This window comes from Chaetura pelagica, unplaced genomic scaffold (assembly GCF_000747805.2).
Source record: "Chaetura pelagica isolate M959 unplaced genomic scaffold, ChaPel_1.0 scaffold428, whole genome shotgun sequence".
NCBI classification, from domain to species: domain Eukaryota; kingdom Metazoa; phylum Chordata; class Aves; order Apodiformes; family Apodidae; genus Chaetura; species Chaetura pelagica.
In genome coordinates, this window is record NW_009954311.1 from 180,475 (window position 1) to 198,276 (window position 17,802).

The following is a 17,802-nucleotide window of genomic DNA, read 5'->3' on the forward strand; positions in this document are numbered from 1 at the left end:
GGATGCTCCAGAGGCACCAGAGTCCCCAGACATTGGGGACAAGCCTGGGGTCTGCATGGCCCAATCTTGAGAACAAGTATCACCTGTAGGCCCTCACCTTCCCTGCATACCTCCATTAAAAATGAACTTATCCTTCAACCATGTTGGCAGTAATGCTCGTCCTGAGGGTTAGAGAATATTTTTGCTTTCAACGTTTAGCTGTAACATCCCTCCAGTGGTGTGGTTTGTTTAACTGGTGTGGGTCGACGTGTGTTCACGCAGCCATGGCTTTCCAGGCACCAGGGAACTGCCCCATCTGCAGACTGCTCCGTGGTGGTGCCCAAATGTGGGGTATTATTAGATCCAGTTCTCATGCTGTGTGTAAAAGCCAAACAGGATTTTCCTTGTTATATTGTCTCGTGGAACTAATTCTTCTTCTGTCTGAAAGCAGCGTGGTCTGAACAAACTTGTGGGGATTTAGACTTCCTTTTGAGAGCCCTCCCTGCTGTCTGTTTGGGACTTCCAAGCAGTTACTTGTCTAGACTAGGTTTTAATACCAGAACTGGGGCTTAATATTCCTAACCTCAGGGGTAAATGGCATCTTTTTTACTGATTCCAGTGGTAACTGGATCTGGCCAGTAGGTAATTTACCTGCCCATTTATTGGAAGAATTACAAGATAGTTTGATGAAAATAGATCATAATTATTACTTGCCTTTGAATTGGTCTTTTATGCCAATAGTATAAAAAAAAAAATTACTTTTATACAGTTTCTCTTCCTAGTGTTTTGTGTCTGAGTTAAAATACTAATGCAGGATGCTCCAGGATCCATTTTTAAGCCTTCATCACCTCCATCAATGCTGGAGCACATTTGCTGGTTTGAAACACTTTGTTAGGCAGTTATTCTGACGACAAGGGGATCTGTGTTGATGCCTTTCTGTTCCCCAAAATGTGGGCACTGTTGGATTTAAGCTGTTTCACATACCTCGGGAAAAACAACATTTTCTGTTGCCTTTACAGGATGCTTCACTAAATGCTGGGCAATGTTTTGGCTTTCTCCCTCAACCACATCTCATACATAGAAATTTATTTGCCTCTCAGAAAAGGTTGTACTCCTATCTAATTGACTCATGCTAAGATTAAATTTCTTCCCCTTCACAGCCTACACACACTGAATGATTTTGTATTTCATGTAAGAGCCTTGCTTTTCTTCAGGATTCCCACAGTCTCCCCAGATTCACATCTGTGCTCTCTAGGCTTCCTCAGCAGGATACTTGCTTGATTGCAGGATCTTTAAGGCAGGGGCTGCTGCTGCTTGTGCTGGGATAACTCAGTGGAGCCCTGAGATCTGAGTTATAATGAAAAGAATATTGATATGCATTCATTGACCCTAGAGTGAAACTAATTTTGGAGATGCTAATTGTCTCTGTCTTGCTCTCTCTTTCAAAGTCACATCATCACAGTTGCTTCCTAAGTAACACTGTAACTAACCCCATTTATAAATTCATGTATTTGTAGAGAGAAAGATATATATATATATACACACATAACGTGTTCAGGTCAAAGAGTTTGATTGTTTTTAAAGTGCAGTGTTTCTATTCTTCAGGCTAGTTTCACCATGTATTTGAAGGTAATAGACCTTTCAGTGTGGGCAGAGTTTTGTGAAGACCCTGAGATCTCCTTTGGAAAAAGCTGTGATTGAGTTTTGGATTGAAGAATCAGTGTCTTATGATTAAAAAATGATCCCTTTGTATTTGTTGCTAGATTCAGAAAGTGTTTGTTTGAAGTGTTTTGTCAGGGAAGTTTTGGACAGATGAAAAATGGCAAATTTGGGCACTGAACTGAAACTTTTTTGCCAATTATTGCCCCTCCCATGCTGAAGTGTCCCATTATCTTTTCTGCTGGGTGGATGGACATCCACCTCCAGGGAGGGGCCAGTGACTAGACGAGGACAGTTTCTTAGGTATCTTTTTCCATCACCTTACTCTTTCTCTTCCAACTCCTTCCCAGTCTCATAAAGTAGGACTTTAAGGTGTTGAAGTCTCTGATGGCTGGTCTCTGTAGCAAACCCAAAACAAGCTTGTTTGGCTGGGAACTACTTTGTCATTATCTTCTTTCTTGTCATGGTTTTTTTCCCCTGTCTAATTTGGCTTGGTTCAAAAGCATCACTGGAGAAGAAAAAAAAATAACAAGAGGAAGATTTGTTTTCTGCTTGAAGTCCCCATGGTTTCTGCCCAAACACAAAAGCATTGTCTGAACCAAAGGCAGGAATTACTGTTCAGATACAGTGACCAGACAAGTGAATAGAAGCAGGAGATGAGTGTCCATGGGACTGCCTGAGCATCCCTTGATGCTCCAAAGATGGTGAAATCCCCTGAGAGCAAGTGGTGCAGGACGTGGCAGACAACTGCACCTTGAGGTACTTCCATCCCCCAAAAGGAATAACCCAATATTGAAATAAATAGGAACTTTACTGACTGAGATTGTTAAATTGAGTTAAATACACAGTGTGTGTCCTGGCTGACAGGGAAGAGGAGATGGTCTCCTGGACTGGGAATGGTTTGAGCACAGAGAAAAGGAAGGGATTCTACAGGGAGTGACTGGAGATGAGGATAAAGGAAAAACCTGGAAGATGTGATAGAGTGGTGAGATTTTTAACAGGGCCTGAAACTCTCCACACGCCTCCAGGAAACCTCCTTGGTTTGTACAGCCCTGGACACTGCCCCTGCTGCCTAACTCAGTCCCTGAAAGGAGGTGAGGGGGAATGCATTGTCCATGGTCCACATAATCATCCACTACTGCTAAAACTGTCAAGAGGGTGACAAAGTGGGCTGGGGAAACAGGTCCTGGAGGAAATGAGAGGAGAGATTCTTCAGCTGTCATGAGTGAGGCAGTTTCAGGAAGTGCAATGCCCAGCCATTGACTAAGCTTTCCCAGAACCAGAGATGGGAGTGAAAAGCTGCTTCTTTCTTAATCCTTCCTGTTCTATTCAATCTCCTCGATTGGTACAAGCTGGCATGGCTGTTCGGCGCTCAGTCTGGTTGTCAGGGCTTTCCTGGCAAAGGAAACTGAGAAGTAGGAAAGTCTTCCTCAACACAACCAAGGCAGCAAAACCTTCACTGTGGTCTGAACATGAGGTCTGTGGTCTCTGTTTATACCATGGGTCTTCTCCATAAACTGGAAGGCAAAGCCAGCCCCACGCCTTCAGAACTGAGGCTGATAATGTCAGTCCCTGCCAACAGAGAGCTTTAATGAAAACCTACTCCAATGTTTTGGTAAAGACCTCTTCAGGCTCAGGGGTGCATGAAATCCTCCCTCACTAGTAGCAAAACCACACCTGCATTATGGCTGGGGGTTCATTTTGCCAGGAAAAGTATCTGAAGTCTCAGTGACTAAAGGCTTGTGAATCAAAGAGGAAAGGCTCTTTCACTCTGAGGACACTCCTTCTGCTGGCCTGCACAAGGACTGCACGGGAATATTTGATATGCACATGCAGTCTAAGAGTCACAAAGAGTTTGAGCACCTGGAAACAGGAGAAAATAACAATCCCTTTCTTCTCCACTGAAAGTGCCAGTGATCTCTGCAGTAGGAAAAGATGGTTCTCCAACTCTTGGGGTCATGAAGGAAAAAATGCTAAGAGATTGGTGGCTTTCAAGTCTTGCAGATTATTTATGGCAAGTAGTAACACTCGCTTGGGCCACTGGTGCTGCCTCCTGAGCAGCACATGGCAGGATGTCTCCCCCCTTTCCAGCCAGTAACCAGAAAGCCCCAGGCCCACTTCCATGCCATTTGTCCTTTGGTCTTCCAGGTCATGCCAAAGGGAGGGTTGAGTCAAGATTCAACCTTCTCAGCAAAGCTAAACTGTGCATGTCTTGAATTTATGAGACAGGAAATCTACTTGGGAGGAAAGCTAGGGCTGAAACAGCCTCGTTTAAGTAAATCTAAGCACAGTGTTTACACAATGTCTGGAATTAATGCAGAGAAAACTTACAGGTGCCAACTTTGGAAAGGGAAAACGGGGAGCAAAAAGAGGGAGATACTGAGAACTGTGATGAAGCTGGAAGCTCTTCCTCCAGGTTGGATGGCAGGTTGCTTTTTGCTGCTGTTCAGCAGCAGCAGCATCATGCAACACTTGGTAATGCAAAGGCCAGCTAGGATATAATTGCTCACCTATCTATTTTGTGTCCAAGCTGTGACAGTGTGAGTGTGTTTAGTACTACCAGCATGGCAGGATCTCACCAAAGACTGTGGTGCAACTTGATGGATGTAGCACATCATTAGAAGGTGTCCTTAGCAAGAGCTTGTTGCAGCCTGTAGAGGTGCCCGTTCACATGAAGGGACATCAGGGCAAGCCCAGGTTGTGCACCATGTTAGGTGACTGGTGCCAGTCAGAAAAGTGGTCCCACTACATGTCATTAGCATGACCCAAATGTGTAGTTATTAGAGAGGCCTTGCAGCCATGCATGTGCTCTTGTGGTTCTCACCTTGAATCTCCTAAGTTTGTTGACTTTCCAAGGCAGCCTGATGTTTTCTCTCTACCTAGAGCACAGCAAGAGAAGAAATCTTTGTGACTGTGAAGCTGACAGGGATCAGCTTCATGGTGTTGCTTCCAGTCCTTGTTAGGTGAACTTTCACATCAGGTTTCTTAGGCTCATGTATGTTGCATCCAATGCAATTCTGGGTAGCAGAGTATTAAAAGGTAACAGATTTGGGCAGTAGCTAAATTCAGTTAAGACTTAGGTCTCTGTGCCTATGGATTCTATATTAAAACATGGTTTCAAAGGCATTACAGATTTCTGGAAAACCAGCCTTCTGAAGGGCTGATCTGGGTCAGAGCAGAGGGGAAGCAAGGCAGAAGACGTCCATGAAACTGGGACAAGTAGCTGTTTTCAGTCACCCATCCCACGCTGAAGCTGTCATCTTCACACTTGACATCCAGGGAGGATCTGGCTTCTCTTCTTTTGTGTTTTGGTGGGTTTCCTTCCTGTGTTTAGGGGAGCTTTGCTCAAGGGTGACAGCAGCTCCAGAAAACAAGTGCGGATTGTTTCTTTCTTTCCCTGGGATATAATTGTTTACCTGCCTCTTGCTACTATCAAAGAAGATGTTGGGTGATTGTCACTGCCAGAGACAGCAAATCCAGGAGGAAAAAGATTTCCAAGTTCCAATGTTTCTTTAAATTCTTCCTTGCAAGCAAAAGGATATATCCCAATTGCATCTGGCTGCTGTGCATAAAAAATAGGGCATAAGGGGGCTTTATGAAATGCATAATCAACCTCCCATCTCTAAAACTTATGTGCCTAACAGTGCCCCAGGATCCCTTACCAGCCAATAGAAATGGCTGAATTGCTCTGTAAAGGTTCTCAGCCAAGACTTTTATTTCATAAGGAGATGAATTGCTCTTCAGAAGGTTCTTTTTCTCCCCTTGGAGTAGAGAGGATTTTGAGTGTGAGCTTCAGCTGGTTTCAAAGGCTCATTATTCCCTTGAATTTAGAGGCTCTGGGGGTTGTTTGAATGTGGTTCTTGCTTTCCATATTGAGCAGACACTCGGAGCCATGGCAGCTCAGGACTTGGTGCTGATCCCACATGGAAGGCTCTGGCTGTCATTTGCTTGCCATAATGGACATTTTGCAGCTTCTTTGTCCTTCAAGGGTGGGAAAATTGCTGGGGTGTGTGTTGCCAGTGACAGACAGCTCTGGTTTTCCTGCAGGCAAGTTAGTTTTAGAGCGGCCAGTGGTATGGATTTCAGCTGTGCTGGAGCCTGTGTTTCTTGGAGGGGTGGGGGCTGAGGGTAAGGAGAAGGGAGAAGTGGAGGAGAAATGCTGCTGAAATTAGTGGAGATTTAATGTAAAACCAATGTAAATCAGGGGAGAATGAGAGCTGTTCTGTGGTAGACATCAGAAAAGAGATAAATGCTTATAAAGTTTCTTGTGTTCAATAGGACATTTGTTCTGGACCATCCATTTGAACTCAGATCACTAACTGAACCCAGGACATGACTGTGTAGGTTTTGCTAAGATTTCCTTTGACATCTTGCTTATTGGAAGCATGTTCATACACCCTTGAGTATTTTGACTTTTCCTGTACTGTATTTGCAAGATGATTAGATAAACAGTCACATTATAACAGACAAGCAAGGGGTGCTTGAGGACAGGAGCCAGCTGAGGCATGAGGTGAAACTTGACATTATTCCTAGTCTTCCAGAGAAACCAGAGAACATGTTCTCTGGTTATGCCTTATGCATGAAGAACACTTCGTGCCACCTCTTGTAGTAATCCAGGCAGCCAATGCTGCAGGACTGTCAGCATGTGGAGGACTACAGCCCTCAATGACAAAATATCTGAGCACTTACTGCCCTGTGTCTCTCTGATTGGGGAAAAAAAGGACTTTGTTGTTCTAGGGATGGTTTCAGAAACAGAGCGGGCAGGAGCAGCATCCAAGCTGCTCTGTACATAAAGACCTTGCTCTCAGAATGGTTTGGAAGCCAGACAGAATGGAATATTTCTCCTATTTTCTTTACAGCTGAAAAAACAGCAAAAATCACAGGAGTGCATTTATTGCTGTATTTCAGTTCCAAAGTTTGCCTTATTTAAAAAAAAAAAAAAAAAACTGGTTTTGCCCACCCCCCTCACTTTTTTTCCCCCCCTTCCTTCTCTCCCATTTCCTGGACCAGGTTGAGTTTTTTAACAGAAAAGCTCTCAGTCCTGCACAGAGACTGAGAACATGCAGAGGGACAATTAAGTGTTTGTCCACAGACATCACACAGGAACAGTCTGTAGTTTTACATGGTGGAGAAACCACCTTTTGATGCTGAAGCCACAAGGACGTGGGACACACTGTCTAAACATTCATGAGAACCCTCTTGATGTGTCTGCTGGGTGATGGTGTCTCCTTAGACCTCACCAAACCCTTGGTCCCCAGTGCTGGTGCCTGAAAATAATAGGACTGAAATAAGGCTGGATAGAGGTGACCATGTGTCCTAGAAACACCGAGGCTGCTCCCTGATGGGGCTTAAAGTGGAGATGGAAAACCATTTGAAGAGCAAGAATCCAAGGCTATATGAGTAGTGCTGGGTTTGAATCTTGTTCAGGAGTCTCTTTATATCCACAATTTTAAAGGAAATATTGTCTTTGGAAATAGTTTTTATGCCCAGGCATATCTTCTAGGTAATGAGTGGCATTTTATTAGCTGCCAGAAACAATATTTAAGTGTATTAAAAGTCTTCCAAAATTGAGAAACAAGGAAGCTTAAAATGACCCATCTGCCCCCATTAAATAAAAAAAAGGAAAAAAGAAAAAAAAATATAACAACAGGATTAAGGGTGATGAAAATAAATCTAATTGCAACAACAAGGGTGATTAACATGGTCTGGAACAAGCAAAGGCCACAGGAGAAATTGCAGATGGGTCTCAATTAAAATAGACTAGAACAGAAAATGCTTTCCAGCAAGCAAACAAGTTAGACTGTGCTGCAAATGGGCCATCTGACTATTTTCCACTGTACAGTCTTACTGTGTAGGCACTTTGTTGAACTCTCACTGTAGTGACTTCTCCTTTTCTTGCTCCCTCCAGATTCTTCAGTCCTTTGAAAACCTGGGGACAGGGCTGGAAGAGCAAGGGATTAAACCTGTCTGCACATATGTACACACTTCTCTCCACACACACTTAGATTCTCAAATAAACATATTTATATGCAGCCAATTTAGGACAGTCTGCACACAACCTGATACAGAAGCACGGCCTGAGGCATAAAATAAAATGGCAATAAACTTCAGTGAAAGAGACAGTTGTTCTCTGGGATGGAGAGCTCCTGAGCCTACCAGCCCAAACTCTGTCTTTTTTGGAAAGGCAAGAGGTTCTCCTGAATTTGTCCTGGCCCAGGCTGAATTGGAGAGGGCCTTATTTCTGTCACTGGTCAGAGAAGGTGGGATAGCCAGGATTTTTGTGGCAACTTGGTTGGATTCTCGTTCCTCCAGGCTGCCTGGTGCCCTGAACAGGGACAGCTATTCTGATGCTGTGACCTTGCATAACTTCTCCTACCTCCTCCTCCTCTCTTCTCTCCACAAAAGCTGCCTGCTCCAGCTGTTCTCCCAGCCAGGAGCAAGTGGAGTTGTGCAAGAAAGTAATCTGCAGGGCTGGAAGGTGCTTTTGTGTCATGGACCTAGCAGAAAGAATAGTGTGATCATTGCTCCCTGCATGTAGGGCTCTGTGCTGCAAGAATTAGTCTCTCCCAGTGCTGCCTGCTGGAGCTTGGGCAATCCTCTCTTAGTAGTCACCCTAATAGTTGCTCCACCAAAATATCTGCAGAACTTCTCATCAATGTGACTTTTTATACTAGAAGATAAGGACCCAGCAACTGAACTGGAGCTTGTAAGCAGTGACCTAGTAGCTCCTTTGAGTTCAGTAACTCACCTTTTTCTATTAGCCAGGCAACCTCGATTATTTTCAACAGAGTAGACAAATTAAGTTAGCTCCAGAAGTCTGTGTTGTTATGACGTGTAGTAGGGATATTGACTGTATCCCCAACATGTTCAGGTCCACCTCCCTATTTGCACCATTCAGCCATAGTTGGGTCCATCAGTAAGGCACTGAGTATGGGACATTGCTGCTGCTGCTCAGCCTGCTCCAGGCTTTACTCAGTGGTGTAGATCAAGCACTTCTTTATCCCTGAGTATCCTTCCTCTGTACCAGGTCCTGTCTCAGCAAGCACACACTGCTCTGGGTCGATTTTCCCATGCACTGACCTGTGCCTCTATGCTCCTTGGGCACAGCTCATCCAGGCTGAATTCACACCTCTGTAGAGACAACATCCACACTTGAGCTCTCCTCTTCTCTGGCACTCAGTAGAGAGAGGTCATCAGTTTTGAGGTATGTGTTATGTAATTTGCCTTAGATGTTGCTTTAAAATGAGTTCCCTAGGCTAGAGAGGCCAGGTCTCCATCACCTCTGCTGTCCATGTCTGCTCAGACAGACCATTGTCTTTACTTAATTCCTTCCAGAACTGCTCCTTCAAGCAGCTGTTTGCTCGTTATCATGTGCTTGGATATCCCACTGGAGACAACAGGGACTAGAAATATTGCAGCAAGGAACCCTTGCTGTAATAACGGGCCGTTAATCAAAGGCATTCCCAGCACAGTGAATCCCAGCAAGAGCCGCCTGCGGACGCAGGGTTGGATCTCTTTGGCAAGATTTAGGGGAGTGAAAAATGGAGATCAACATTGCAAACAGCACCCTGAGGAGTAGGTTGGGTTTCTTACTGGCAGGGAGGCAACACTTTCAGAGAATACACCCAAAACATTGTTATTGTGATTTGTTTAACCACTGCTCCCAGGGAAAAGCCTCTGGGCTTCTGTGAGATAAGGGGAGGCTGGGTTGTCTTCTCCAGAGCTAAACCAAATTGCAAAGATACTGCTGGTCCTGACTTTTATCATATAAGCTTACTTTTCCTTGTGAAAGATCAGCATAAAGCCTGAATAGAACTAGGAGTACATGGGCTTGTCTTAGCTTTTGGGACAAAGACAATTTCCTGTATTTAGGGCACTTTGTCCTGTGATGCCTGTGATGCACAGATGAACCCCTTCTCCTCCTACCCATTGCCAATGTACACAGAAATAACAACTGGGTGGGACTTAGAACAATACCAGTTTGCTGTAAACATGGACCTTAAAAATCTTTTTATTTTAACACCTGTGTCCATGTTCTAGGCTGTTTCTATTCTTTAGCAGGCAACTTGGGTCTGAAGCTGCCTGCTTCTCTTGGCTGAGTTTAGCACATGACACTCAGGACTGTTCTGCTTAGTGGGATCCTGGCCAAATGCTGATCCTGCTGGAAGGTGCCTGATGTAAGGAGCCTGGAGGAGTAAGGGTTTTTATCTAATGCTCAAGCAGGTACCATCACTAAAGACTTAGTTACTAATAGCCAGGCCAGTGTCCTCTACCTCAGTCCCGTCCAAGTGCCTTCAGTCCTGGAGAATCTACTGCTGCTCCCAGGATTCACCTGATCTTTGCCTTCCAAAGATTCCAGTTGCCAACTTCAGGCATGGCTGGCTGAGAGCAAGCAGGGAAGGAGATTAATTTTACAGGATGTCTTTTTTGTCTTTGATCCTACAAGGATAAAATGTGGAAAGGTAAAAATGTGTGATTTGTTAATATGATTTTTTGTACTACCTAGAGCCAGATGAGGTGAATAATACAAAAGCAGAGATCAAAACAGTGATACATTCAAGTCATTGAATTTTAATATCTGAAGGGACCATTCTGGGCTGATCTCTGGTGAATGTAGGCCCCTTAAACTTCATCCTCCTACCTCTGTGTTGAGCCCAGTAAGTTGTGTTTGCCTAAGCCATGGCTTCCAAAAAAGCCTTCAAGTCTGGATTCAGAGTTACTAAGGGACAGAAATTCTACTGCTTCCCTTGGTACCTATTCTAATGATTCATGCCCTTCTGTTTAAAACGTGGGGTTTGTTTCCCACTGGACTTTACTTGGTGTGTGGTTCCTGGGTATTAGCTCTAGTGGTGACTTTCTGTTAGATCAAAGAGCCCTTTAGCATCAGCAGCTTCTGCTTGAAACAGCATTTGTGCACTGTTGTCAACTTCTCAGTCTTTTTTGGGGTTCTGTTGTTACAATAATTAGTTTCAGGCTTTTTAGTCTCTCCCCCACAGGGCATTTCCTCCAAGCCCCAGCCAGTGGATATTCTGTACCATCTTTTTCTGCCAGCCCAGAGGTGCACCCAGGATTCCCCTTGCTCACTCACCACGGGTAAGCAGAGATGAATCACCCTTTGGTTCCATGCCAGATGAGGGCAGCAACTCTCCTGAGTGACACAACATCCAGTTGTCAGGCATTCTCTGCATCCCGTGTATAATTTTATTTTTTATTTTACTGACATATAGTCTGTTTGGAAACACACTGTATCTAACACTGACCCCTGTAGACACTCGTTAGAAATACCTCCAACATCAGTGTCCCTCAGGTGGCTCCTTTCAAAGACCTGCCAGAGAGGCTTTTTCTAAGCCATTTTAATGTATGTATTACTGACATTACATATCTTCATATCATGGAACTCTGTGGAAGCCAAACCTTATCAACATCTACTTACATTATGTTACAACCATGTAGGCAACTTTATCAGACCAACTTAGAATCATGCCAGCTAATGAAATCAAGTTTGGAAGCACCTGTTTTAGAGACAAGTGCCTCAACTAGGATTAATATTCTGCCTATTCTTCAGTGCTTATGAACTGAAGTCTGTATCAGATTTTCCATTCTCTTGCCTGGAATTTGTGTCAATCAAAATAGTGTGGATTTAGGAGGCTCATCATTGTATAACTTGGCTGACTATTGTATTTGGGACCTGCCCCAGTGCTCCAGCACAGATTATAAATGAACATCATTGGGCCAGCGATTTACTCAGCTAGCTCTTTAAGGACTCTTGGGTATGGGTGTTTAGCCAAGCTGATTTCAGACTGTTTATCCCTAGCAGATGGTGTTCCCAATTCTCCTTGCTTGCTCATGAGCAGAAGGCACTTCATTGCCCCCCACAGCCCATCCTGTGGGCATGTCCCCCTGCCTTCAGCCTGGTGCTGACTGCCAAGCACTGTGACCTCCTCTGCAGCCTGGCAGGGACTTGGCCATCAGTAGAGGGAAATGGTGAAGTCATCTGTCATGAACTGCAGAAGAGGTTCATTGCTTATGCAGATACCATTCCTGATGGGAGAGACACCCAAACAGACACACAACTCCACTGTTTCTCCCTGAGGTTGGCATTGGCTTGAAATTTTGTTCCCAGGACCAGCAGAAATTAAGACATGTTCATTTGATCTTGTTCAGCCCTAGGGCTGCAAGCTGAAGCCTCTGTGCTTCTCTGCCAATGTGTTCCAGCCCTGCTTTGTCCCATTTTCTGCCAACATAGCTGTCTCTATTAACTAAAGGTTTCAAAAAGATATGATTTTGTGATGTGTCAGATTGAAATGCATGGGTGCATGGAGGTCAACTTTTTCATCAGTGAAAGCTAATGCTGGACTGGACAGGATAAGGTCTATTTTTGGCCTTTTCTTGTGCCAGTGGGGATATTTAATGGACTTTTCTGCAAGGTTAACAGACATGTACTCAGAATGTTCCCTGTCAGCTGGGACCTTTCTAGTTCACAGGAGTTAAACAGCCAGTATTTGGACAGGTGACCTCAAAGGAAACACCAGTGATTCAGTAGGTGTGGTCCTTCCTTCTGAGTCAGTGCTGAAATGTGATGCCAAAGGATGCTCTGTTGCCAGAGGACATGATTTTTATTTGAAATATTAAAGCCAACTGGAGTATTTGTGGCTATTTACAATCCCATTATATTATACTGGATGATAATCCAGTTAGGATTAATTTATTTGGCCTCCCTATATTGCTTCTGCCAGTCAATGTCAGGAGGATACTCCTTTCCTTTCCTACACCTTTCAGAAGAAGCAGGTTGCTCCGACTAGTTGAGACATCCCAAAAGGATATTTTTAGGGTGGTGTTGAAATGTCCAGAATTGTATCTTGTGCATTTCTTCTATCAGATCAAGATCCATTTGCATTAAGGCAATACATACTGTCAATGCAAGAGCATTGAATCAAAGCATTGTAACCTTTGGCTTTTCCACCATACAGAGGGTAAATTTCCATTTAGAGCATCTTAAGGTGTACAAAATACATCCAATCACCAGGCTTGGATGGAAGAAGCTGGTGAGGGGCAGCTCCAGTTCTGAGGCAAAGCCCTAGCAGATGTGAGGTCTCTCTTGAGTATATACATAAGAAGTGTGAAGTTCTGTTGTGAAAATTGTCTTTCTGCTCCACAGGAAAGACTGAATCACAAGAGAGAGAATGGAAGAGCAATATAATAAGTGATCTATAATAACACTTCAATCTGTTGTACATAGCAGAGCATCTTGTTTATTTGCCTCACAGACTCATTTCCTGAAGCAAAGAGGTACTTAGTGACAATGCCCTTCCCTGAGGACCAACTTTCACTGCCAGCCACATGTAGGAGGCTTAAGGGGTGGCTGGAAGCATCAGGCTGCCCTGCAGCAGCAGCCACAGCACTTGACTCCCTGCCATAAATCCTTTCTCCCTGTGTTGTTTCTTGCAGGTAAACTATGACCACTTTCCTATTAGTGTTTGTGTGTTTGGGAGCCATCACCGCCGCCGGCTCTCTGGAGCTCTCAGGTACGTGCTCCAGGCTGCAGGAAAGCAGGGATGAGCAGTGGGATGTACCCTGGTCCCGTCCCTGAGCATGGGCAGCTGCCAGAAATCAGTGTACCCAGGATCTGCTCTTCGTACACACAGGGCTCTTTGGTTTGGCTGGCTGCTACGCCAGAGCCTCTCACTGTTCTTGTGTTTGGGGAGCCAGGGAGATAGCTCTAGGCAAAGGAAAATTTATGGGGAAACCAAAGGAATTTCAGCATTCTCCTTTTTAAACCCTGTCAGGTGTGATCTCATATCATGGGCAGCAGCTTCACTTCAGCACGGCCCTTCACTCCCTTCTTTCCAGCATCCAGCACTTGCCCAGACCCCAAGAGCAACTGTGGCACAGGGGTCATGGTTGCAACCTCCCTTTTTGAAAGGTATTTTCAGCAGACTAGACCAGAAAGGGTATGTCTGAGTACATGGGTACAGGTTTGCAAAGCAGAGGCATTGTAGTTTATGGAAGCACTGGGTATTTTTGGTTTAAACACATTCTTGATGTAACCACGGCTTTGTTTGGGAATTTGCAGACAGTAGTGACGGCCTGGAAGTGAAGATACCTGAGCAGTCTCCTCTGCGTGTTATCCTGGGAAGCTCCCTGAACATCCCCTGTTACTTCAACATCCCAGAAGAAGAGGACACCAGTGCCCTGCTAACCCCACGGATCAAATGGAGCAAACTCTCCAACGGGACCGAAGTTGTCTTGCTGGTGGCCACCGGTGGGAAAATCCGGCTCAACACAGAATATAGGGAGGTGATCTCTTTGCCCAACTACCCTGCCATCCCCACCGATGCCACTCTGGAAATCAAGGCGCTGAGATCCAACCACACTGGGATTTATCGCTGCGAAGTGATGTACGGGATTGAGGACAGGCAAGACACAATAGAGGTCCTGGTGAAAGGTGAGATCCTGCCCTTGCTCTCTCCTCTCAAGACCTTGCTGCCTGACCTGGGCAGAAGAGAGGAAGAAGAGCAGAGGAGGTACTGCTTCCCCATAGGCATAAACCCTTTTGGTCAGGTCATAGGTAAAGCCCTGGACAGGTGAACAGAAGCCATCTGCCAGGCATTTATTTTAGCAGGCTAGAACCAGACTAAACAAACCAGTAAAATGACTCATGGCAGAATATATGGCAATAAAATCCCTCTTCTGGCAGAAGGTGAGTTATGGAGACAGCAAGACAAAGTCCTTGGCAGGAGATGGTACTGGATATGCTGGGCACAGAGGAGAGAAGCTGAATCAGGCCTGTTATAAGACTTTTCATTTCTTCCACGTATTTTAGGAGATGGGATGCCCTCAGCTGGAGAATTGCTCTGTTCTGGAAAAACTTTCCCCATCATCTTGCAAAGCTCATCCTAGTAATAAGTGGATAAAATAACAAAAGTTTCCTACAGTCCTTATCTTTACCTTGGTTTTTGCTTTCTGTGTGGGCCAGGCAGCTTCCACTCCAACAGTTAACCAACAGGTCTCTGCTGGTCACAGGCACTGGAGTGCATCTCTGAGAGTGGAGCCTGAGAGGTCCCACCTCCTGGTGAATTTTCCACTCGGCCTAATGCCTGCTCATGAGTGTACTGGTAGCCATCCTTTATAAAGATCATTTAAAAATATGACTTAGATATGTTTACAGCAGATCTGGAGATCTGAAGTGTATTTTCCTCTTGTTATTGTTTCCTGGGTGTTTGTATGGTGGGTGACACTCTGCAGCCTTGGTCCTGAGCAGGACTCTGGGATGTGGCAGCTTTGAAACCTGCACAGCAGCACAGTCCCTGCTCTGCTGCCTTGGCTGATTTCTGAACCATGCATTTAAAACACTGCCCAGAGCTGTACCAGAAAGCACTGAGTCCTTCTGATGGTGACACAGCTCTGTGTTCTGGGCTATGCACTTCCTCCCAGAGTTTACACAACTATTCAGGTACTGGCTTTTAATGCACTGTGATTTTGTGACAACATATTGGAGAGCAGTCACTGTCCTAGGTCACCAATGTGCTCTTCAGTGTCCTGGGAATGGAGCCCATCAATTCACCCTTGGCGTGAGATGCTCAAATACAGATAATCAGCAGAAATCATTAATTGATTCTAGTTGACGTGTAGTGTCTGTTCTTTGAATCCCCAACTTCTTTGAAAGGAAAGGAGCTGGCTCCTCTCTAGCAGATCATAAAATCATAGAATCCCAGACTGGTTTGGGTTGGAAGCAACCTTAAAGATAATCTAGGTCCAATCCCCATGCACGGGCAGAGACATCTTCCACTAGACCAGATTGCTTCAAACCCCACCCAACCCGGCCTTGAACACTTCCAGGGATGGGGCATCCACAGCCCCTCTGGACAACCTGTGCTTATGTCTCACCCTCACCATAAAGACCTTCTTCCTACTGTCTAATTCAAGTTACAGAGCTGAGTGATGGCCATTGTGTTTTCCAGGCATTGTGTTCCACTACAGAGCAATCTCCACAAGGTACACCTTGAACTTTGAGAAGGCAAAGCAGGCCTGTATCCAGAACAGTGCTGTCATTGCCACTCCCGAGCAGCTGCAGGCTGCCTACGAGGATGGGTACGAGCAGTGTGACGCTGGCTGGCTGGCAGATCAGACTGTCAGGTGAGGACCAGAAAGCTGCCCCGGGGTGGTTGGGGAAGGGCTTCTGTAATGACTGAAGAGTTGAGGAGCAGTTGTTAAATAGCAGCTGCTGGTGTGCAGGGGGAGGTGGTGGGCTGCAAGCCATTCTCTGCCGGGGGGAATCAATAGTAGGAAAGCAGAGTGGCCACTGTCCTCCTCAGCTGGTGGTGACAGCTGACTGGACAATGGCTTTAATCCTGATCCTTCCTGTTCCAGGAGAAGCCATAAAGCACCATACCGCACAGTACTCAGCAGCTCCCTTCCAGCCTTGCTGGGGCTGCCAGGGTCCTGCCACCCCCTGCCCCTTACACTCCCTCTCTCCCCCAGGTACCCCATCCACTGGCCCCGGGAGCGCTGCTATGGTGACAAGGATGAATTTCCAGGAGTCAGGACCTACGGTGTCCGTGAGCCAGATGAAACCTATGATGTTTACTGCTATGCAGAGCAAATGCAAGGTGATCTGGGGCTTTTGTTGTTCCTACACACAGAAGTAGGCAAAGTTCTGATCATACCCAGACTGGACAAGGCAGGTTAAAGAGGGAAAAGCATGGCTCCCAGCAAGGCCAGATGTTCTCCACAGTCCCTTTTCTAGACCTTGAGCAATTTTAATGTCAAATGACTAATACAGTACAGAGGGTGGAGTCAGTCTAACCTCCTCTAGAAGTCATTTCATCCTGCATATCTCTGGTCATCCATTTGAGGGTGTGACATTTGGAGGTATCTGTCACCCATGCTTATGACAGAGATTCATTGAAATACTCAGCACATCAGAACTGAAACTGTCCTTTTTCTTCCTCTTGCCCTGTATCTCCAGCTGGTTTGATACATTTTGCTCCAGTCTGTATTCAGTCTGCAAGGCTCCCAAATTTCTCCTGGTCTCTATAGAGACCGTCACCATCACGGGGTTGCTGTTCAGCTGGGACTGACATGGGACTTTTTATCTTATCCAGACTCTCAGGAGTGGGAAGGGAAAAGAAAGGGGAATTGGGATTAAATTCTACAGCTAATTCCTGTGCTATTGGATGGTGTGATCACAGGTAAAGTCTTCTACGCCACCGCCCCCGAGAAGTTCACCTTCCAAGAAGCTTTCGACAAATGCCGCAGTTTGGGAGCCCGTTTGGCCACCACAGGAGAGCTGTACCTGGCCTGGAAGGATGGCATGGACATGTGCAGTGCAGGCTGGCTGGCCGACCGCAGCGTCCGCTACCCCATCTCCAGGGCACGGCCCAACTGCGGAGGAAACCTGGTGGGGGTGAGGACAGTGTACCTGTACGTCAATCAGACCGGGTACCCCCACCCCGACTCTCGCTACGATGCCATCTGCTACAGCGGTGAGTGTGGGGGGCTGTGGGGCTCAGCAGGGTGTCTCTGCACACCAGCAGGCAGGTTATCTGCAGCCTTCTGGTTATCTCGGGGTGTGCAGCTGCAGGGTACAGCCAGTTCTTGTCTGAGCATCTCGATCTAATCCTCTGGATCCCTTGAGATCCGAGAGGTGCTGACTAAAAGGAACTAGCAGGAAGATTGAATTGGAAATAAATAGAGCAGGGAAAGCTGTGTTAGGGGGAAATGTGACAGTGTGTCATCATTTCTCCCTCCCCAGCCGAGACTTGGCCTGCTGTGTATCCAAGATTTCTCCTCCCACCCTCATCTGCTCAGTTCTGGTTTATGCTGCTCTTTAAGCCACTATCCTTGCTGCAGGCTGACCTGCTCAGTGGCGTGTCAAGCATGTTCTCCTACAGCCAGGGATATGACTTGAGCAGAAAAGTGATCTGGGAGGGGAAAGATGAGAGCTGTTTGAATGTATTTATTTGGTACAGCAAGTGACTGCTTTGGCTGTCCTGGTGATGGGTGCTTAGATGTGATGAGCTCTTCAGCGCTCACCTGGGCAGAGCAGAAGGAGATCGTGATCCTGGCGAGACTTCATGCATTGAGGGGGAGGATGCAGTTTTCTTCTACAGCTCAGACCTGCTGTGGAGGTTATCCAAGCTCTCCTGCTTCCTTCTGGCCACC

At 45.8% G+C, this 17,802-nt stretch overlaps 1 protein-coding gene across 1 annotated transcript in view; it reads left to right on the plus strand.

The window, feature by feature from the left end:
• Positions 1–13,093: 13,093 nt before the first annotated feature.
• ACAN (aggrecan) overlaps positions 13,094–17,802 on the plus strand; it is a 29,209-nt gene continuing 24,500 nt past the window's right edge. Inside the window, exons 1-5 of the mRNA XM_010004041.1 lie at positions 13,094–13,163; positions 13,712–14,083; positions 15,600–15,774; positions 16,120–16,247; positions 16,830–17,123. Of these exons, the coding sequence (XP_010002343.1) occupies positions 13,094–13,163; positions 13,712–14,083; positions 15,600–15,774; positions 16,120–16,247; positions 16,830–17,123 (1,039 nt within the window). The remainder of the gene's footprint in view (positions 13,164–13,711; positions 14,084–15,599; positions 15,775–16,119; positions 16,248–16,829; positions 17,124–17,802) is intronic.